At 44.7% G+C, this 24,577-nt stretch overlaps 1 protein-coding gene across 2 annotated transcripts in view; it reads left to right on the forward strand.

Annotated features, from left to right (window-relative positions):
• The first annotated feature begins 7,011 nt into the window (after positions 1 to 7,011).
• LOC138299954 (cytochrome P450 2G1-like) overlaps positions 7,012 to 24,577 on the forward strand; it is a 335,658-nt gene continuing 318,092 nt past the window's right edge. The window contains exons 1-2 of one of the 2 annotated variants that reach the window (XM_069238686.1): positions 7,012 to 7,316; positions 9,433 to 9,595. In XM_069238686.1, the coding sequence (XP_069094787.1) occupies positions 7,137 to 7,316; positions 9,433 to 9,595 (343 nt within the window). In that variant the 5' untranslated portion in view covers positions 7,012 to 7,136. The remainder of the gene's footprint in view (positions 7,317 to 9,432; positions 9,596 to 24,577) is intronic. The other variant, XM_069238685.1, reaches the window with a different exon arrangement.

Consider the following 24,577-nt stretch of genomic DNA (forward strand, 5'->3'; position numbering starts at 1 on the left):
CGGCAATTGTAGCATAGAATTCAACTAGGCATTGGCTTCAATGAAGACAGAGCAGATGTGACTGAAACAGCCCCTAGAGAAGCAAGCACAATCCACATCCTTCACATTGATAAAACACACAGGCTACGTAGCAGTGCAGAGAAAACTCAAATCAGCCATCTCAATGGCACTGCAGACTTCATGTAGAAGTAGACACCACCCTGCATAAGCTTGAAGGTGCTGCAACCATGCTTTTACTACAACTCCCACTCCACACTTCTGTCTCAGCTGTCAGCTGGAGTTTAGATAGTCTAGACCTCATCACTAACCCTCTGACACTGATCCTTAGTTCTAGAGGGCAGGCACTCTTCTGCTAATCCCATGAAAAAATGGACATCAGGAATGGACATCAATTCACCAAAATGCCAGGGGTAGCAGAAAGTAACATCACATGCCCTTTGACCTTTCCTTTCACTCACCCACACATGCTTACACATAGACACACATTCACATATACACAATGTCTCTCACATCAACACACTCGCACTGGGAAGCACACACACAACATACATCTAAAGCAATTTTTACTTACCTCAGCTACTAGGGAAGGCTATATTCCAGCTATCTGTACTTCATTTTCCATTACACTAATAGTACGTAAAGTAATATTATTCGCTACTAGTGTAATATAATATATCGCCAGAAAAGGAGGAGTGGAGCACCAGCCGAGCTACCTCTGTGTTCCTGGCGCTGCTTTTACCGGCTCTGAGGCCAGGGGACACAAAGACAGTGCTAGGGGTCACAAAGGGCAATCCAGGGGTCGCAGCTGCGACCCCTGGAGACCCCTAAATGACGTCCATGGTTTCAGGTGCACGGACAAATAAGACTAATGTTCCCAAGTCTGCCTCTTCCCTTACGAAAATAACGTACCTGCCTCAATGTCTTAAATAAAAGAAAATAAATTCATTGTGAATGATGTGATAGGTGAACTGTCAATGCAACTCTCATGCATACTTTTTAGCTTAGAGCATATAAATAGTGAGGTGTGTATGTGCCCCCTTCAACCACTGGACCTTTTTCGCTAGCTACTTTTTTGGATTAATACATTACCAATCACAAATAAGCTCAGTCCGAAGGAGTATTTCTGTCTCACCTGCTTGCATTAGCTGACAGGGTGTGTCTTTCTACTGCCTAAGCAATGTTTGCATTGAACTCCATAAAAAACAACTTTTCAGTTTAGCCCTCACTGCTGACTCCCCTCCATGTGTCTCCCTCCCATGTGAATAATCTTGATTGCGTGACATAGTTCATAGAACCGTGGTGATGGAAGATATCAACAGATTATAAGAAATAGAGGCTGTGTTACAATAGATGACTGAGAGAGATAATAGAGATCTCAAAGATTGCAGTGCCTATATTCACAAGAAATGTGACATGTTTAGAAGGATCACTACATGAGCATTCACCACAGTAGTGAAGGTAGAATGCGAGGTCAAGTTCACAGAGCTAATGTTTAAAAGTATAAGTGTGAGTGAGGCTTCCCGGAACACCAAGTAACCAATGTGTTGTATTCCTATAGCTGAGCAAAGGTTTTGCAACTGGTGCATCATCTATCTTTTCTCTTATCCTATCCCCCTTTCTCCTACTGGACTACGAACCATTTCCATTTAATAATATTATGGCAGCGGAGGTTAGCCCCGATAAGGCTGTGGGATTTTTCAGGCTCCTGCAGGATCACGCACTGCGGTTTAGTTCTCTGCATTGGCAATCATTTTCAAGTATATTTATACATGTGATCAAGAAAAATGCTATTTCCCATAATTGCTAGCGATCAAATGGCAGAAATGAACTAAAGCATTTCTTCTTGCAGTGCACTTTTAAGAAGAGAAACTGAATGTGAATAACACTTTAAGAAACAGAAGACATCTTACTCAAAGAGCCTTTATCTATGTGTATGTATTACGAGGTCCTGAGGGACAACCATGTATAAGGGCATTAGCACGGTATGTTGTCACTACATAACAGAGTGTGTTTCAAATAAAGGTAGTATGAGCCCATGGTTATCACCTAGCTTTCAAATTGGTATATGCATCAAACATATGCAAGAGCAACATGGCCTGCACCTTTAAACTTGATAATGTATGGACTACACTTTTCGTGAAGAATTCCAACGAGCATGAAATGTGGATAGCGAAGCTATTCAGACGTGTCTGCCAATATTTAAGTATCTTGACCGTTAAAGCAGAAAAATGAGAATAGTTGAGGAAGGCCTGTGTGGCACAGACCCCCTACTTTCTCACTTGAAGAGTACTGAACGTGTTCATTAATACCAAGACTAGAGACCTGAATGTTAGTAGAGGCTCATGAGTGTGCCTAGTAAAGGACAAGTGATGTAGTACTGAATGAACATGTGCATGCATAGTAATATCAATCTACTTTAAGGGTGTAGTGGACCTCATATTTGATTTTCACAGTAAATAAGTCAAAAATACTGCTTTTGTTGTAATTTGTCATAATAAACTGATAGGACTTATGGCAACTGATAACAATATTCCTGGACCTGTGCAGTTTATCATTACCTCATCACCATAAGCACCTCAGACCTACTATATTGAGCATGCACTTTGCAACAGGTAACCATTAGGTATACGGGTGTAAAATCAGAATTATGTATGAATTTAAAGCTGGCAAAACAATATACAACCCCTCCTAAGAGTTACTAATAAGCATTTGCTCTTGATAAAGTTTCTACTCCCAGTTTTGGTCAGGTACTCTCAGGTTTGTTCAGTTATGTAACCACCACAAGACTACTTGCCCATTACAGTAACATATGAGAACTGATGTAAAACACTACCTGTCCACAGGCCTTGACACATTGTAACAACAATCCACCTTTAAAGGTGTGTTTACCACAAGCTTTTCACAATACACGATCAGGTCCTCTCTAGCTTCCCTTGCTGCCTGTCAACTGGCTTCCTGTGTGCCCATTCCATGAGTGGCATCTCCTGGGCCTGCACTGCAGTTTTCTTCCCACTTCCTGCTATCAACTTCCTGCTGCTCACCTCCCCATTGCACCTCCCAGGATCTACTTAATGGAGGCCACAAAGTGTCCACGTTGCCGGAGTGCAAGCCTGTCTGCACTCTGACTAGGAAGCCTGGTCATCTGGCTACCCACAGGTACTTCTCCTCGGATCTTTGAGCACTTGACCCTGGACGACGCAACAACTGCTGCCTCACATCTTTGCGCTCCACAACAGGACCATTCATTTGCCACAGCTGTCTCTTCACCTGCAACCTAGGACCACCAGCCCTCACAGAAACCTGTGCCACTCCTACCCTGCCATTAGACCCCCCCCCACTCTGTTGCCTCCTGGTTTTCTCGAGATCACCCTGCAGACACTCCCGTGGAGTCTGGGATACTATATCCATTCTCGACCGGACGGGACCTTTACCACAGAGACATAGCTTAAAACCACTTTGGCCCAAGACATCGCCATCGCTACCCTCAACGGCTAAAAGATGAAACACAGGACCACACCAAAAAACACAGAGGTAGCATAGCCATCATCCACAAAGAATCAATCTGCTGCACCACCATCAATGACAAAACCAAACCGATCATGGAATATCTGAATCTTCAACTCTACACCAATGACAAAACTACATTCAAAAGCACCCCGAAACCCCAGGAATGCAGACCAGCTCCTGCAGCACCATCACAGTCTTCATGGCTCCTCTTGCCATTGAATCCAAGCACTACATCTTCCTTAGAGACCTCAACTTCCACCTGGACAACCCACAGACACAAACTCTGCCAACCTCTTGGAACAAATGGACAATATCTGCCTCACCCAGTTAGTCATCCCACACACAGAGCAGTACACACACAAGACCTTATCTTTACACCCAGAAGCAGAGTCAAATGCAGCCATACCATGGAACTCATTGGGACCAAACACTCTATCATCCACTTCTCCATTACAGGGCCACCTCACACCCCCTCCAACCCTCCCAGCACCTCTTGCTGCAGTGGAGCAAAGTGACACCAAACCAGTGGATGGACCACCCAGCATGAAACTGGCAGTCAAAAACTTCAACCTCTGGATCACTGACAGCCGAATGAGTTGCCCTCATCAAACCAGCAAACTCACAGATCCATCAAACAAGCCAACTGGTACACTCTGGAACCCAGCACAATTAAACCCAGCTGCACACAACTAGAGTGAAGATGATGCACCAGCAGACACAAAAACAGACTGAGCCACCTTCAAGTCAGTCGTCAATAAATACCACCAACAGCTCAAAAGATGCAAAAAGAATGCCCTGGCAGAACACATCAAGGTTAGCACCAGCCACACAAAGGAACTCTTCAACAGTGTAAGAGAGTTTTCATGCCCTACAGCCATTAAAACCTGATCCCTCTCTCACAGGAACTCTGCTACACCCTAGCAAATTACTTCCACAATGAGATAACCACCATATGCAGAAACTTTAAGCCCCAATCTACTGATCTTCTCAGCCTCCCTACCCTTTCAGAAGCCTCCCTTGATCAACATCTCACTGCATTGGAATAGCTCACCACACTGGATGCCACAGCCATAATGAACTCCATCCACTCAGGAGCACTCACCAACCCCTGCCCCCACCGCATCTTCAAATTAGAAAGCAACTATCTCAGCCACCAACTCACCACCATCCTTAAAGCATCCATTGCCACAGTCACCTTTCCTGATGCATGGAAACACACAGAGGCTAGACCTCTCCTTAAAAAACCCTCTGCAAATCCCAGTGATCTCCAGAGCTACCACCCGCATCTCGCTGTTCCTGCTTCCTGCTAAAGTCCTGAAGAAGTCTATTAGCTGTCATCTCACAGAACCCCTGGAGAAACAACCTGCTTGGCCCTTTTCAATCCAATTTCGGACCCAACCACAGCACTTAGACCGCCCTGATCACAGCTACGGATGTCATCTGCACCCTACTTGACAGAGAAGAATCGGCTACTGTGATCCTTCTTGACCTCTCTGCAACTTTCAACATAGTTTCCCACAACACACTCAAGAGACTGCACCAGTTTGAAATTGAAGGAGATGCACTCAGATGGATAGAATCATTCCTCACAGAACATAGGTAGAGAATCCTTTTCCCCCCCCTTCACTTCTGAACCCAAGAGCACCATCTGTGGTGTTCCCCAAGGTCCATCCCTCAGCCCCACCCTCTTCAACATCTACATGATGGCTCTAGCCAACATCATCAGAACCCACAATATCAAGATTATTTGCTATGCCTATGACAACCAGCTTATCCTCTCGCTCTCAGCTGACCCCACCACAACTAAGACCAACTTTCACAACTGCATGAAGAACGTCGCAGCCGGGATGAAGGAGGCACTGATCTTTGGCAACTATACTTTCCTATGCAACAGCACCTGGTGGTCCATTGAACGCGAGCCCACCCCCACACCAAACAACCATGCCTGCAACCTCTGCATCATCCTGGACAGCAAACTCACCATGCAGCAACAGGTCAACACAGTCTCCTCAGCCTTCTTCTACACCCTCCCTCTGCATGTTCTGAAGAATCTTCAAATGGCTCCCCACAAGCACCAGAAAAACAGTCATGCAAGCTCTAATCACCAGCCGTATGGACTACAGCAGTGCACTGTATGCAGGAACCACCATCGAACTTGTGAGAAGGCTCCAGACGATACAGAATTTGGGGCCAGATTGATCCTCAACCTGCCTAAACAGTCCCACATCACCGAGCACTCACCTGGAACCTCCACTGGCTCTCCTTTCAGAAAAGATGCCAATTCAAACTACTAAAGCACTCTTACAAAACCCTCCATGACCAAGGACCAGCATATATGAACCACCACCTGAACTTCTACCAACCATCCAGAAACCTTTGCTTCACTGCCCTTGCTCTGGCACCGAAACCTTGCATCTGCAATAGCCACAGTGGAGGATGCTTCTTCTCTCACCTCAACGCCAAGACCTGTAATGCCCCCACCGCCCTTGAACATCACCCTTGATCCTGATGGACTTCAGAAAGACACTCAAGACCTGGCTGTTTGACTAAGCCTAGTAATCCATTTACCCTCATGGGTGATAAGCCGCACTCTGCAAGTACCATCTGATTGAGTGATTGATTACTGCTTTTGTCATAATTATTTGTAATAAAAAAGACCAGGACTATCACATCTGCCATAACTTGTCACCATCAACTAATCAGACCTCTATTTTTATTTTACTAGATTGCCAACATAAATAACCATGCCTTCTGTATTGATCTCAAGCTTTGCCATAAAGCAACCGTCACTATACAGGCATACAATGGCTTGTCACCATCAGTAAATGAGTATAGCTGTGTTGAGCAGAAAAATCACGCAAGGCAAAACATGCAATACACACACTCATTTTCTATAGAAGACATATCTTCCAAAATGACATCTGTATTTAAGTAATCTACATTTCGGAAATTTAAAGATCCTCTCATAGTTCTACTTCTTTAAGCTCTTTTCTTGTTGATAACATATGGTTTCACAGTAACCTTGCAGTCAAGCTAGACATGAAAAGCCGTTGACAAGGGCATGAAAAACATCCTTCAAGGAGTGATGACAGTGCATATTTTCAGACAGAAATGTTAATAAGTCAATTATGAGATTTATATTTATTTGATCTTTAGTTCAGTTGATGAACGCGTTGTTGCTATCAGGTTTCAGTAATTCAGAAATGCGACCTCGGATAACGTTCTAACCTCAACCTGAGTTCAAGATAGTTTGCCCTCTGATAACGAGTGTTTCAACACAACTTCTAATCCAGCTGGCTGCCTTTTTATATAATGTTCTCTCTACTGGAACGTGCCTTTTATAACAGGATTAACATAATGCTATTGAATATGCGTGACCAAATTCAAACAGTACAAATAAAACTGCACCCAGAAAGAAATGCTGAAGAGACACATTAAATATAGGGCAGGCAGCTCCGCCTACTTGGCTAGGCTCACCCTACATAACCAGCTATCCCTGCTGTCATTCATTGACTTTTCATTTGACCCCATACAGTGCTCTGCTGCCTTTTGGCTCGATTCGCGCAATATAAATACGACATACATATGTATTTTATTGTGGAATAGACGCGGATTGGAAGATTTTAAAAATGATTCTTTCTGGAGATTTGACTATCTATCTGCTAAGCTGTATCTTCTGCCTACTTTGTTTCTCTTTTTGGAAATTGTACTTTTGTAGAGGACACCTGCCTCCTGGCCCAATCCCCCTTCCTATCTTGGGAAACCTTCATCAGTTAAAAACCAGTTCCATGGCCGAATCTCTGAAGGCGGTGAGTTGTATTTTCCTTTCCGTGACATTTTACGTATACAAATGACTCATGTTTCAGATACTCTGGAGAACTCCTCTTCATTTTTCTTTGGTTAGCGTTATTGCTTCTTCTGCTGGCATGATTCAATGTTTTTGGACCTAAAGGTTACATAGTGTGCCTTTAAACAATTTGAGTTTCTATGGTACATTATAATACCCAATCATAAGTTACGTGGTGCATCCTAAAAGTATTTTGCACTACGGCTGTTAAACCTTCGGCCCAGATTTACTACGATTTACTAATAGTCTGTGCTTGGTTTGCATCATAAAAGTTACGGACACTGGTGCAAAGCATTGAATTAGGATTTACTTTCCAGTGTAAAATTTGCTTTGGGCTGCAAAGTACCTCTAAGGAAATGCAAAGTAGCTTTAGACTCAAATGTGTGCCACTTTGCCTCAAGGGAAGGGGATGTGGTACAGTTCCAATGCAGCCAAATATGTTTTTTGACACAAAGTTAAATCTACCAAAAAAGGTAGGCATGGTGTGGCACCAAAAATATGCACCTCCTCCAAGGAGGCCTAATTTTGGAGAAAAGTTTTATTTTCTTAAAATATTTCCAACTTTGCCTGTGTCTGTACATACAGTACACACATACAACTGTGGCAGATTTCCAAAGTATGTTTAGGAATAGTATTATGTACTGGATTTGTACCTTTCCAGTACAAAACCTGGGCGAAACATAATTTTAATTCTGAGGCAAAACGGAATGTAAAGTGCCAAATAATAGGTCTTCAGTAAGAGTCAGCCCTCTGAAGGAAGAGGAAGCAAGCGAGTAAATATTCCCGGCTCATTGCTGTTTCAGGGTCCAGTGCTTGCTTTGCAGCAAAGCTGCTTTAATTGATAATGACAGTAGTTAACATGGCCAACAACACTCTATGGTGCTGGATATTGCAGATTTCTGTCTTTCTCTTTAGGGCAGTTTTTTTAGTCTGAATAAGGCCCTCATTCTATGAACTTCTCATTTTTAGTTTGTTTTCCATGCCTTTTTACAAACAGCCTGAATGTCCCGATGAAATGATAACTGGTTATACCCCAATAATACTGACATCTCATTTCAATAATAAGGAGTAGCAGTAATAAACGATGCAGTATTCTAGGCCAATTGTACAAAGCTACTCGTAAAGAGGGCTAAATAATTTGAAAGTGAACACAGTTTGTGGGGGAAGGGACTCAGGAATGTGTTAACGGCAGTAATGGCCTGTAATTTGGTGGTGGGGGGGGTCTCGTACTCACACATGCACACTCACTGTCTTACCCATATGCACTCACATCTACATACACAAACATACATACACCCATTTACAGCGTGCACTCAAAAATATATACATTCATACAGGTACTCATGTACCAAACATTTATAGGGCAGCAGTGGTGATCTCAGGAGGGAGGAGGAAAGCATCAGTCGTCCCTGATGATTGGGACTGCTGCGCCCTTTCATTTGCTGACCTTGTTATGGGTCAGCGACTGAGAGGAGGTGGGAGTCCTTTACTCATCACAGGGTGGTATGGGGTCAGTGATAATGCGTTCCTCACCCACCCTGAGACAAATGCCACTGCTAGACACTCAGCTCTGGGCTCCTCATGGCTTAAAACTGAAGCATCCAGGGTATCAGTGAGGAAGAATGCCGCCTAGTTGTTTATTGTGCTGAGAAGATCACACCCACTGGGCTGTGGGATCATCATCCCAGCAAACCTTAGCTCAGGCAGATAGGCTCCAGCCCATTTAGCACAATAACGGCATCTGGCTACCTGACCTGAAACTGAAGAGTGTTTTTGAAGCTGAGCAAGACACTCTTCACATTAGGAAAAAAGTGGAGGGGCCTGGCCCCTCCACATTTAAGTATAGGCAGCCGCTTATTAAAGGGAAGAAAATGGCCAAAAATAGAGTTTAAGGCTCTTTAAATGGAAGGTCCCACATCTCTTTAGTGGTTTCTCTTCCTCACAACTAATTTGGGCTTATGCCGGTCTAAAAAAGTTCAATATACATTAAGTGGAGCTCCACACTTTGCTGTTTCTAAAAAACACATCTTGCCCTGCTTTCCCTCTCATTAGACTTATCTTTTTTTTGAGAACTGCAGCTGAGTGCGAAGTACGGTCCAGTGTACACCCTGCACTTAGGCCTCCGCCGAGTGGTGATACTCTGGGGATATGACGCAGTGAAGGAAGCCTTGGTGGACCAGGGAGATGAATTCAGCGGGAGAGGGGCTGTACCTGCCTTTCAGACTGTTCTCCAAGACTTTGGTGAGTACATTTTTTTAAACAGCAATCTGTATGGTCATCTCAATTCAGTTGTATAGTTTGGTTGCACTTGTGCAATCAGGAAAGAGGTCATATTTTGAATGTGACTGTGTGCAATAAGTGCCTGCAGGAGTGGATCTGTAGTCCACATCAAAGTTTTTGTTTACATTGCTCTGCTAGTTTGCCATCGTAATGAAATGGATCTCAATGTTTGGGGTGCATAAATGTTTGCAAGTGTGGTTACCAAATCAGTGGTGATCATTGCAGTAATTATCTCCTTTTACATATTATTATTATTGTAAATATTGTAATTACTACTATTATTACTAGTATTACTACTACTACTAATAAAATATAATTATAAAACAGTTCTTCAATGTTCAAGTCTTTTGTACTGGGCCAAGCCAGGTGCAGCTCTGGGAAACAAGAAGGAGAATAATGCCTGTGCTGCAGAAAATGTACTGCCAGGCATGTTGAAGGCTTTCTGGGAGGTATTCAAGATGGGTGGCTACTTATTCCCTCACGAGAAGGCAGCCATTACCATCAGATGGAGCCAAGCATTCTGCTCAAATGACTGATGAAGCCCACTTTTGGAATATACACCTCTTACATTGCATGTATTAGTCAATGGGCCAAACTCACTGCCAGGACAGTAGTCTAGTGACTCCTACATAATTAGATCAGATGGGTAGTATACATTTACTGTCCTAACTCTACACTTACTTACCTTGTTTAAATTAGTAGTTGTTAGACCTGGCAGCCTTAGGTTGGTCTTCCTCCCAACATTTTGCCTTCCTCCTCTATTTTTCCTGATCTCATTTTTGCTGGCCTTAGGACTCTGCATATTCTGCCGATGCTAACCAGTGCTAAACTGTATGTGCTCACTCATTAAAACATGGTAACTTTGACTTATCCCCAATTGGCACATTTAATTTACTTATGAATCCCTATTAAAGTAGCATTGCATTAAACATGTTTCAGCCTCTCAGGCCTGCCATTGCAGCCTGGACGTGCAGTTTTAAGCCTTATGACGACATGGCAAAATAAACCTTTTAACAGACCCAAACCTTCCCTTTTTATACATGTAAGTCACCTCTGTGGTAGGCCCTGGACAGCCCAAATGGCAGGGTGCAGTGTATTTAAAAAGTAGAACATGAACTTTTAAGTTCTACGTGTCCTGATTGTGAAAACAATTCATATTTTTCACTACTGCAAACCCTACCTCTACCATAGACAAACACAGGAGTCACTTTATTACATTTAATAAGCTGTAATTTTCAAAAGGGAGCAGGTAAACAGTTTTTGTTTGGTGTCTTTGTAATTGTAATTAGAAATCCTAACTTACTGTGAAGTTGTATATTAAACTGCAATTTTGAAAATGCTACTCTTAGGAAGTTGCCATTTTTCTACCTTAGCCATTTAGTGTCTGCAGCCTGTACCTGTTTCGCATGACTTAGTGTGGCTGACAGTTGAGCTTTTTGTCTTCCTCCTAGACTGATGCACACAATAGGGATGTTAGGTGTGCCTGGATGGGTCATCACTGGCAGGATGGGAGGGTGGAGCTGGTCACAGCTACATTTGCACTTCAATAGGCTGTGTACTGGCTCCACACAAAGGGCTGCTTATCTCCTTTAGATATCACAGAGCCAGAACAGGAAAGGAAGGATGTCCTGGGACTTTAGAGGGAAACCTTTAGAAGTTTCTTTCCTACCTCAAAGGCACACTTGGGAATAAATAATAGACTTCAGACACCACCACTTCAGTGAACTTCTAGACCTGTGGATAATCAGCCAGGAAGAAAGACTGCTGAGTTGCAGAATTACTGCTACTCTGCCTGACTACTGCCCTGTGGGACTACTTCCTTGCTGTGCTGAACTGGTGTCTGCTGCTTTTGGCTAGGTGAGAAGGAATGGAACTGTATCATGTGAACCCAGAATCTACAGTGACTCCAAGGGTGAGATTGTTGCTCTCCTGGTCTGGAGCCTCAGGGACATAACAGGCTTCCAACAACCGTGCACATGGACTCTGTTATTTGTGAGTCTACTCTGCTGAGTAATGCCTCCACAGTCCTGAACCTCTGGCAGTGGGCTCAAGGTGTTTTTCTAGCTTCTTCGGATCCTGTGGAACTGACACATTTCCTCTGTCATTCAGAGCAACCCCAAGCAGAGCCAATGCATTGCGGTTCCTGCGTGGATCAGAACCGCAACAAATACTATCACCATATCGGAACAACTGCATCCTTGGTGCCGGCCCTTGCATCCTTCTTTGAAAGCAGCCACGATGATGACACCGGACTTCACATCACACCCTTGCTGTTCTTCAGAACTGAAAAATCGTCTTGATCGAACGATACGTCCTCAATTCAATACTTTGCATCTCAAGCCCTCCTCGATGGGATCCTAGATGACGATGCACATCTCGTTGTCACAGCCTCATAGAATCTCAGAACTGGATCCTTGCAATGCTCCACAAACCAGGATTTCAAGTAATCTGTTTAGCGAGCATAACTGGGTCCCTCAAGCCAGCCTATTGTAGTCGGCCTGATCTTGTGACATTGTCCTGGTCTACTGTGAACAGATATTCAGTTGATGCTTTACACTTTTTGGCACATTTTTCACTGAAAACCTCAACATTTAATATCTTTGGTTCTACCAAATAGGATTTTTGTTGTTATGGTCTTGTTTTGATTACAAATTACTATTTTTTTCCAACTCTGTTGTGGGCTCCTTTTTGTGGCGTGTTTTCATTTTGTTATTGTTTGAAGAGTTACACAAATACTTTAGACATTGACTCTGAGTTAAGCTTGACTGATCTGTGAAACCCTACCTGTGGTTAATTTAGGGTTTGCTTGTGACTTCACCCTGAGAGGAATTTTAGTTGCTGAATGAGAAGGGTTCTACCCCTTTAACCAGTAACCCAACTTCTTACACTAGTGTGTAGTAGAGCTTGTTCCTCTGATGTGTCTTACACTACAAATTGGACATTCTGGAAACTGATCTGTTTGCTGTATGGAATTGTTCTGCCAGTCTAGTGCTGGAATATATGGCACCATAGCAACTCTAAATTAGCCACTAACTTAGCAAACTTCAAAATGGGGTGCTGGAAGCCTGCAGTGTGGACAAGAGGGGAAAACCATATGCAAGGGGCATGAGGCCCTGTCCAAAAGGATTTAGTGCATGAATATGTTCCAGTAGTGGTGGTGAAGGACTCCAAACTGAATAAATGGTCCAGGGCACTGAACTCAGTCAGATTTATCCAAGTTACAAGTGTCAGAACAGAAACTACTCTGAGGCAAGGCCACTGAAGGTAAGCAGTACCAACATAAGCTGCGAGGTTGACTAAATTATGAGGAAAGAGAAGACAAATTGTGCAGTGTAATCACGTTTTGATTGTCTTACTTCATTATTTTGCCATTTATCACATGTCATTTTAAGTTATACATAGCCGGGTAGTGAGATGATCCCAAAGTCATTTTTTCACTACAGCAAGGCCTATCTCTCCCACAGGATAACATTGGGATTACCTTATTGCAACTTATAAGTGTAATTCACAATCTGGAACAGATAACCTTTTTCGAGTTTGGTGTATTTGAAATCATAATTTAAAATAACAACTTTGGGATGGGTGCAGCTGGGTTTGTGTATAGACATCCACAAACAATGGGAGCTTAGGTCTGACTTAATGGGTCTTGATGACTATCCTGGCAGGATGGGAGGGAAGAGCTGGCTACAGCCTCACTTACACCTGACTAGGCTGTGGCTACACAAAGGGCTAAGTGACTCCTTGTAGTGAGTCTGGAGCCAGGGCAGAAATGGCAGGACCTTTGTGCACTTCAAAGGCCCGTCATTGAAGTCCCCCCCACTCCCCTACTTCCAAAGCCCATCTGGGTATAAGTACTGGACTTCTGACACCACCAACTCAGAACACTTCTGGACCTGTGAATATTCTGCCAAGAGGAAAGCCTGCTACGCTGTGCTGCTTAAGGACTGTCATTCTGCTGGACTGCTGCTCTGCTAGACTCCTGGCTTGCTGTGCTGCCCTGCTGCCTGCTATTCCCCTGCCTGGGCGAGAAAGGCTGGACAAGCATCACTTGAAACCAGAGTGACTCCAAGGGCTTCCTGATCGGAAGTTTCAGGGACATAAAAGACTTTCAAACACCCTTCTCCTGCACGTGGACTCTTCTAAATGTGAGTCTGCTCTGCCAAGTAATGCCGCCCCAGCTGTGGACCCTTGAAAGTGAGCCAAAGGTGTTTGCTCCAGGGGAACCAATGCACCCTCTGCTTTAGGAGTGAAATCAATGCATCACTGCTGTTGCGTGGAACAGAACCAGCGCCTCGCCTTCGGAACCGCCAATGTGACAATTTTCCTGGTGGAAAGTCCTTGCATCCCCATTGATGGCAGCCCTGATGCCATCGCCAAAAGCCAGCATTGCAGCCTCTGTGCTCATCGGAAGCGATTCCTTGCCTTGATTGCTCAATGCATCCTCGACTCTGGTCTTCACATCAACGCAGCAGGAACTTGCACCAAAACCATGCCACATATGAGCAACAGGCTTAACTGGGTCCCTGCACTAACCTGCATTCCATCGTGGTCGGCCTGAAGTTTTGACTTTGTCCCAGTCCAGCGTGACCAGATGAGTCTGATTGGGGCTAATTGCTTTTAAGTGCTGTTCTACAGTTTAATCTTTAAAAATTAATAACCTAAGTTCATTTTCATCTGTGACCTCATAGGAGTAAATGAGGTTTCACTGGGATAGATGTTTCCTTGCAAAAGGTACAGTTACTGTTAAAATACTGCCACTTTCAAAGGCACTTCCCTGAAAAACTCCAAAAGACCAAAATATGCATTGAAATGAATTCTGAATTCTGTTTTAGAACATAATGGCTTACATGAAATCACTGTGTTCTGTCAAAACAGGTAATGAAACAATAACTTACTGGTAATCTTCATTACCCTGAATTATAGTACTCTGGGGGTCATTCTGACCCTGGCGGTAAAATCCGCCAGGGCCAACGACCGCGGGAGCACCGCCAACAGGCTGGCGGTGCTCCCTTGGGCATTCTGACCGCGGCGGTACAGCCGCGGTCAGAAACGGAAAACCGGCGGTGTACCGCCGGTTTTCCGCTGCCCTGGGGAATCCTCCATGGGATACCGACCCCCATACCGCCATCCTGTTCCTGGCGGTTTTGGCCGCCAGGCACAGGATGGCGGTATGGGGTGTCGTGGGGCCCCTGGGGGCCCCTGCAGTGCCCATGCCAATGGCATGGGCACTGCAGGGGCCCCCGTACCAGGGCCCCACCAAGATTTTCAGTGTCTGCCATGCAGACACTGAAAATCACGACGGGTGCAACTGCACCCGTCACACCCCTTCCACTCCGCCGGCTCCATTCGGAGCCGGCATCCTCATGGAAGGGTGTTTCCCGCTGGGCTGGCGGGCGGCCTTCTGGCGGTCGCCCGCCACCCCAGCGGGAAACCCAGAATACCCGCGCGCAGCGGTATTCTGGCGGTTCCAGCCAGGCCGGCGGCTTCCGCCGCCGGCCGGGGTCAGAATGACCCCCTCTGTGTCTTATTCCTTATGATAATGAGGAGTCCCATTTCCCTACAGATTGGTTTAAAATATAAGTTACAAGACTGCCAGTCTTTGTTTCTGTGTCTTATTCTATTGCATACAATAAGCTCTCCTCATTTCCTTCCTTCTTCCTGTTTCTAGCAAGTATTACAAGCAGTGCCAGGAGGAGAACAAACTGGCAGGGAGCAGGGAAACTGGACTTGGATGAGGAGTTCTATGTTAGACTTCTGAGCCTTAGGGTGGTCTTCCACAAAAAACTTTTACCTACTCCTCTACATGTTTCTGATATTGTTTTGTGTGCCTTAAACAGTGCTAAAGTGCGTTTTAAACATGGTAACATTGGCTTATAGCCAATTGACATATTTTGTTTACCTGTAAGTCCCTAGTAAAATGGTACTCCATGTACCTAAGAACGGTAAATTAAATACTACTAGTGGGCTGGTGGTACCTATTGTGCCACCCACTCAAGCCTCCCCTACCTGTTTCAGGTCTGCCTATGCAGCAGGTTTGTGCAGTTTTAACTGCCATTTTGACATAGTAAAGTAAACCTGTTGCCAGTCCTAAACCTACCCTTTTAATATGTATAAGTCACCCCAAGGTAGGCCCTACATAGCCCAGAGAGAAGACTGCGGTGTATTTGAAAAGTAGGCCATGTTCTTCTGAGTTTTACATGTACTGGTAGTGATAAACTCTCCAATTCATTTTTCACTTCTGCTAGGTCTGAATTTCCCAAACAATAGGAATTGAGTTACCTTATTGTGTTTAAGAAGCAATAACTCCCAATTGTAAACAGACAGACGTCATGTTCGGTGTCTTTGGAATTGTAATGAAACATTGTCTTTAATGAAAAAGTCATATTTTGAATTACCAATTTTGAAAATGTCACTTTTAGAAATTTTGCATTTTCCTGACTTAGCCATTTAGAGCCTGCAACCTTCTCTTGGGTCCCATGACTGGGTGTAGTTGGCACTTGACTTTGTGTATTCCTCCAAGGCAGCCACACATAATAGAACATTCAGGTGTGCCTAGCTGGGCCATCACTGGCCCAATGGGGAGTGGAGCTAGCACAGCCCCACATTCACCAAAATAGGCTGTGTCCTGCCTTCACACAAAATATTGCATGCCCCCTGTAGTTAGTCTGGAACCAGGACAGGGGGGTAGGAAACCTCAGCACTTCAAAAGGGCCTTCTCTAGTAGCATCCCCCACTTCAAAGAGGGCTCCAGATATACATTTTGGACCACAGACATCTTCAGTACACTTCAGTACACTTCTGGACCTGTGGAAGGTTGCCAGGAGGAAAGACTGCTGTGTTACTGGAAGGACTGCCACTCTGCTGGTCTGCTGCCCTATTCAACTGCTGCCCTGCTGGATTGCTCCCCTCCTGCATGGGTGAAAAGGACTGGACCTGCAACTTGTACCCAGGACCATCCCAGTACCTGCAAAAGCTAGTCTCTTGTAACCTGCAACTGAACTCTGCCAACTGTGAGTTCGACCCTGCAAGTGGTGCCACCTAGCCCTGACCCCTTGAAGGTAGGCCTGAAGGTGCTCTGCTTGTCCATCTTTGGACCTAGAAGAACTAACACAGCACCTCTACTGTATGATGCAATCCTCAGCAGAACCGATGCATTGCTGGTACATGGACTTCCCCAAAACAATGACACTGCATCGCTCACCGCAGCACATTGAACACTAACACAGGGAAACATCTCCACACAAGCATAGCGGATTGCCTGTTGCAGCTGCCCTGCTGCAGCTGCCCAGAACAAGCCGCTGTGCGATGCATCTCCTCGCCCCAAACTCGCATTGCTTCCCTGCACAACACATTTGCTATGTAGGACTCTGCATTTCTCTGACCCAGGATTAAGGTAATGTGTTCAGCAAATCTAAGTGGGTGCCTTTTGTTGACCCATGCTCCATCATGGTGGGCCTGAGCCTGTGACTTTGTGCTGGTCTAGTGTGACCATACATCCACAGTTGGGGCTTTGTGCTTTTTAGCGTTATATTCACTGAATTATTTAAAATTACTTATCCACAGTTCCACTGATTGGATGTGTGTGATTTTGGTCTTGTTTTATTTATTAAAACATGCTCTATTTTTTCAATTTGGCATTTTTTGGTAATGTGTTTCCACTTTATTACTGCTTGAATCACTGCATAAATACTTTACACATTGCCTCTATGTTAAGCCTGACTGCTCTGTGGTATGCTACCAGAGAGCTGAGCACAGGTTAATTTGGGGTTTGCTTGTGACTTCACCCTCGCAAGGATTTTGGTTGCTGCTTCAGTTGGGTTCCCCCCTGCCCATCTAGTAACCTAATTTCTTACAGGCTTTGATTCAGGGTAATGAAGATTGCAATTAAGTAATTGTTTCATTACCCATCATCTGTCCTTCTTGTCCAAGTCCTTATGATAGTGACGATTTACCAATCAGAAATAATTTGTTCCAATCCGATATTGATAAACAGAACAAAGGTGTATTATCCGAAAGAACAATAACACTATTGCTGAACTCACTACTACAGAACCAAACATCTTGTATGATCCTTGATTCAAATCTAATCAATCCACAAATTTGTGTGCAGATATTATGTTGCAGGTCCACATATTTCCACTAAAGAGGCTCCTCCTGCTTCGACCTATGTAGCTGACACTGATCTTGTTGCATTGGATATTAGCTTGCAGATCCACCATTGCTGACAAATTATCCGGCTTTGTTTCCAACTTGACCCATTTACTGAGTATGGGAGTAGACACCGTCTTACTCCTATTGTCAATCCCCCCCAAAAAAACTAATAGTGAGTTTGATACCAAGAAAGAGTTTGGGCCTGGTAGAGATCTTGGCGGACGAGTTAATTTGTCATAGCGGAGACGGACAACCTGTCCACTGAAATATAAATGAGATATCTGTCACTGTTGTGATGGAGTAACTTGCCTGCAAAGATCTCAATCAGGCCCTAAATCTGCTCTAAGTAAATTCTGTAATTGCAGCTTTGAATGGAAGACTGTTAAATAATCTCTTCGGAAAGACAGAACTTCAAATATACCTTTCATATACATTTGAGGTCCAGTTTTTACGTCATTCGATCATGAAAAATCCTCAGGTAGGAATGGGAGAATACTAATGAATTTAACTCCCCATATCTCCTTTTCAAAAGTAATAGTGATTAGGTAGGTTACCTTAGATTAAAGCCATGAAAACATAGCAGACACCAAAAGTTCAACACTACCAATAGACCCAAAGATGGAATTGGGGAAGTAACTTATGGCTTCTTGAGCCTGACATTTTTAAGGTGTCACTACATTAAGGAAATTTTAGCTACATTATCAATAATGAATTGAACACCCTTATCATGTATTATGTCTCCGGTGCCTGGCCATCTGGAAAGCCCTTTCTTAGCAAATCAATTATTGTGACTGTACTTATTTCCAATATTGATGTTAGGATTTTAATGTAGATAGCTTCATTGGAGTCATAAGCCACCTGCATAAAGCAGCCCAGACTTTCTAACCTGGCCCTTTCAGTTTCCAAGCTGCTAAGATTAGTGGCAGCAAGGATTTCAAAGGTAGGCTCAGGAGCTGAAGAGGTGGAGGATAAAGGAGAAGATGAAATGGGCCCTTGATCGACAAGTGAAGAATTTGAGAGAGCTAAGGTCTCCTTTGCCAAAATGGGGCTATAAATACAATTGTCTGTGTCTCCACTCCAATCTTCTGCAGCAAACTCAGGAGAAGAGGAATTGAAGGAAAAACATACAGCATCACCCAAGGTTTGAAGAGACATTTAGGGCCAGAGCTTCAGTAAGCAGAATGTCTGTGTAAAACTGGAAAAGCATAGCATTGTGCGAGGGTCCAAAAAGATATATCTTGGACATACCAAAATAGTCACAGATCTCAGTGAAATGGGTCTGAGAAGTAGGACAAGCCTCTGAGGATGGAAGATTTCAACTCAGGACATATGCCTGGAAATTTAGGGTTCTCTGAATGAAAATCACTCTCACTGAGACTAAGGGCCTCATTACGAATTTGGCGGTTGAACCACCAGACAGCCATAGTGGCAGCCAGCAAAAGACCGCCATGTTGACGGTCAAATAGACCGTCGTATTACATGTTACACAGGCAACATCGACAAAAGTCAGTCAAAAATCCAACACCGCCAGTACCTTGGAGAGCGGTAAATAGGCGGTCTGACCACCAGCACTGACAGCCCGCCAACTAACCACCGAACCTCTTACAAGTACAAAGTCGCAGTGGTGGACAGACACGGCGGCTCGCGGTCAATGAAGTAAAATACAGTTCCACATTGGATGGAGTTGAAAAGAACACAGCTGATATACTATGCCACACCCGACACAACTGCAAAGCACACTATAAAACACACCTCTTCGCACAATTCTTTGCATCCACAACGCCAAACATTGTAGCTAAAGCGCATGGTCAAAAAAGATAAAACCATAGAATAGGCACCCCACAAACTTACACTAAGCACATATCCCATGCCCTCAACATACCCCTATCACATCCATTTGCACCATACTACTCCATTTACTCCCCATCACCTGTTTAATTCCCACCACCAATCGAATTTTTATTATCACCACCATGTCACACCAGGAAAATCCCCATTTCACTGAAAATGTGTTAAGAGTCATGGTAGATGAAATCATTAGAGTAGAGCCACTTTTATTTAGAACCCATGTCCAGCACAGTACCATGGCCAGGAAAATGGAAATGTGGCAAGGGATAGTCGACAGAGTAAATGATATAGGTCCCACCCCACGCACAAGGGTCAACATCAGGAAGAGATGGAATGATCTGAGGGGCAAGGTCTTTTCCATAGCATTGAGGCCCAAGCTGCATGTCCAGAAGACTGGTAGTGGGCCCCCACCCCCTCCCTTACAACTCACATCATGGGAGGAGAAGGTCTTGGCCATCCTGCATCCTGAGGACCTGACAGCAATACATGGGAAAGTGGAGTCGGGTAAGTGACAACAACCAAATATCTTCAAATTGTATTGTCATGCATGCTCATTGATCAGCCTCTTGCCAACTTCACTGTCAAACCACTCAACAGCCCAATGTCCACCTGTCCATAGAACCCTGTATGGCCTCCAACATGTGAACTAGACTTACGGGGGCAACAACAACTCTGTATAGTGTGTGTAGTGCAAGGATTGAAAACACAACAAATCCCTGCAGGCACTGTTCCACCATTACAAAAACCTGAACAGTGTATATCCTACTCTAAATTACCTTGATTGTCATCTCCCTATTGGAATGTATACACCTGTGAGAATGACATCTGTATACTTTGTGGTTAGGACAGGCACTGATAGGAATGCTAAGGCCTGGAGGCACTGCTACTCTCACTCCACCTAGCCAACACAGTGTCCTCTGCTCCAATGACCCTTCTTCCTCTGCTCAGCCTCTGAATTGTACTCACCTGAGAGGATACCGTCTTCATACTGTGTGGGTAGGACAGGCATTGACAGGAATGCTAGGGCCAGGACACAATGCTACTCTCACTCCACTCAGCCAACACAGTGCCCTCTGCTTCAATGACCCATTTCCTTCTACTCAGCCGTCAAACTGTACTCACCTGAGAGGATATCATCTGTAAACTGTGTGGGTAGGACAGGCACTGACTGGAATGCTAAGGACAGGAGGCACTGCTACTCTCACTCCACTCAGCCAACACAGTGCCCTCTGCTTCAATGACCCATCTCCCTCTACCCAACCTTTGTACTGTAGTCACCTGAAAGGATGCTATCTGTATACTGTGTGAGTAGGACAGGAACTGACAGGAAGGCTAAGGCCAGAAGGCACTGCTACTCTCACTGCACTCAGCCAATGCAGTGTCCTCTCCTCCAATGATCCTTCTCCCTCGACTTAGCCGTCAAACTGTACTCACCTGAGAGGATGTCATCTGTAAACTGAGTGGGTAGGACAGGCACTGACTGGAATGCTAAGGACAGGCGTCACTGCTACTCTCATTGCACTCAGCCAACACAGTGTCCTCTGCTCTGGTGGCCCTTCTCCCTCTACTCAACCTTTGAAGTGTACTTAGCTGAAAGGATGACCTCTATATACTCTGTGGGTAGGACAGGCACGGACAGGAATGCTAAGGCCAGGAGGAACTGCTACTCTCATTTCATTCAGGCACCACAGTGTCCTCTGCTCCAATGATCCTTCTCCCTCTATGCACCCTTTGAACTGTGCCCACCTGAGAGGATGCCATCTGTATATTGCGTAGGTAGGGCAGGCACTGACAGGAATGCTAAGGCCAGGAGGCACTGCTACTCTCACTCCACCCAGCCACCACAGTGTCCTCTGCTCCAGTGACCCTTCACCCTCTACTTAGCCTTTGAACTGTACTCACCTGAGAGGATGCCATATGTATACTGTGTGGGTAGGACAGTCACTGTCCGAAATGCTAAGGCCCGGAGGCACTTCCACTCTTACTCCACTCAGCCACCTGTGTTCTCTGCTCCAATGAACCTTCTCCCTCTACTTAGCCTCTGAACTGTACTCACCTGAGAGGATGAAATCTGTATACTGTGTGTAGTACTTGGGGTAAAATGACTGTAGGTCTCCGGAGGGCCAGTCCCTGTAACCTCAATACTCAGGCCAGTGTCCATAAGACATTGTGCATTTGTCTGTGAACTCACAAAGGAAGTTTATCCACCTGAGCGGGACCAGGATACTGATCAGGTACACTCTGTGATGTGGCTAAACACCTAGATCCATCTTGAGCAGCTATGCTAAAGCGGACAGCTCAACCTGTGTGCCAAAACTTTTTGAGACAGATAAAATGCCCAAAGATACATCGAATGAATGGCTTTGGCATCAGACACATTCGCAATGCACTGACCACATGATGACAACTATTACATATACAACTAGGTTCTGGGTCTGCCTGCCTAACAGTCAACTAGGTCTTATAATGACCTATAGCACATCATGTCCAGCCAATGTTTAGTCTGAACTATTGGCAATAAATGAGTCTATGACCATCCTTCCAAGTGCTAATAAACTCAGAGATTCTGAAACTGGTTGACTGAAATGGAATTGGTCTGTTACCCAACCGTCAGGTCAATATAATGGATAGCATGTGTATCTGTCACATACAGTGAATCTGCAAATACAATGTGCACATGGCCTTAGCCAAATGTCACTGTTTACTATTGGATGTAGATTTCACAATACAACCTTTAACATTGTATCTCTCACATCAACAGGTTTAGCTGCCATTGCGCATACTGAGACCACTGAAAAGATTGCTACTACCCCCATGGCTGAAGCCCTCTGTGAGGACACCACTCCTGGACATTAAGAATAGTTCAAGCCCACCCGGGGCAACCTGGCCAGATGACACCAGTGAGCCTCACCGTGACCACATCATATCCTCCTAGCCCTGTTGCTTCAACATCTCAGGTAGTCAGTTGCCCCCAAACCTGGGTCCCAAGGACTGTGATTACCATCTCGTGCCCCCCAGTCCAGGTTCCTGAGACACAGCAAAATGCCTCCAACAATGAGGGTCCTGGAACCAGTGGTAGGGGGCAAGCTGTGCCAAGGGCATAGGCAAGTGGTGCATGAGAGGGATGGTGCGGGCCTGCGGCATGAGGCTGCTGGTGATGGTCCTGGCCAGGACACCATCAGCCAAGTCTTGGGAGCCTACCAACAATCCCAAGGTGTGATGATGGGCCATGTACTTGCCAAACGCAGGGAGATGAATCAGCTGCAGAGGGACTTCCATCCTGAGTCTCTGGAAAAGTGGGAGGCCACCAACACCATCCTGGCTTCCCTAGCAGGGGTGTTCAGGGAGATCAGTGGTACCCTGATCAGGGACTGTGAACAACACCACACTCCTTACTTTGGCCAAGCAACACCAGCCCCTTCAATATCTGTGGCAGTCACTGGAAGGAAGGCCCTGTCAGGGGAAGCACCCACCTCAGACACCCCTGCCTCTGTAGCAGCAGATCTCCACAACTGGGAAAGTCACCAGCAAGTGACCTCTTCCTGAAGGAACTTCAGTGTGTGCCATAGACTCACTCAGTTGACTGTTCTTTAACAACTTTCCATTTCCCATGGTAGTAGGACACTGGACTTTGGACTTCAAATTTTGTGGCGACAACTAATGTGATTTCATCTACCATGACTCATCCCTTCACTGAAATTTTTTGTTGAGTCTCACAATTATTTCCTTTACATGTGCAAATAAACACACTTTTCACAAACACATTGCATACTACCATTTTATAAACAGTTTGAAAGGTTAAATTGTAAACCCGTGTGATGCACATGAGAAAGACTTAAGATGGTAATGGAATTAGTGATATGTCTCAGGTAGTGTCATGCTGAGGAGAATTAGCAACACAACAACACAAGTGTCTGGTCACACCAAACATGTTATTTAACTGTACAGCACATAGGCTGTTAAAATGTCTGAAATGTCATAGCCAGGAATGGCAGAACCACCTTGAGTCAGGCTACATATCCCAAACGTACTGTCCCCCATACCACAGAAGAAAGGGCTTTGTCAGATGATGTCCCGTAGAATAGGGTAACAAGTCAGTGTATCCTGTCACTAGCTAGAGCCTTAATACATAACAAAACTATATCTGCCAACTTAACACACACCATGGGACAGACAGAGGGCAGTACAAAAGTCCCTGATCATAGGTCCATCCTATTACAATGAGCAAGCATCTGGTGGCATGACACAAATCTATGTCAGAATTGTGGCACAGGCACTGTCGCCTGCAATGAGGAAACACATTGTCAGCTACACATAGTTCATACAGGATCATAGTCAACACAATGTGAAGGGAGAATACATGGATTACAATGGACGACATGTTTCAAGGACACACATGAGACAATTGGACCAACTCACCACATCAAACAAGTGTACACCACATCAGAACAGTAACATCTACCTGCAAATGTCACAACTCTGAGGATGGCATAGTGAAGAGACCTGGATAACACACAAACCAAGGAGTTTTGGCATGAAAAATCATACATATGACCAAAACCTCATATCAAACTTCAGTAGATCCACTCACATTGCAATGTAACTGACAGAAACAAAGCAGACCATCAAGGTAGCAACATTTCAAACCTTGGCTGTATACTGCATAGCTTCAGATTCTCTGTCACAAAGAAACAAATACCCTACTCAACACATTGTGACCACTACAGTTCCCCATACGGTCACAGTAACCACATAACAGTACATATTTACACTCAAGTGAAGTAGTGATTGATGAGATCTGCCCACAAGTCTTCACCTTCCTCTTCATCACTGTCATCCTCACTTGACATTTCTGGATTCTCACCCGGTGATATTGCTAGCTCTCCCTCATCTGGAATATCTGGATTATCTCTCATTAGGGCAATGTTGTGGAGCATGCTGCAG

Source organism: Pleurodeles waltl, chromosome 6 (assembly GCF_031143425.1).
Source record: "Pleurodeles waltl isolate 20211129_DDA chromosome 6, aPleWal1.hap1.20221129, whole genome shotgun sequence".
In the NCBI taxonomy this organism is placed as follows: Eukaryota; Metazoa; Chordata; class Amphibia; order Caudata; family Salamandridae; genus Pleurodeles; species Pleurodeles waltl.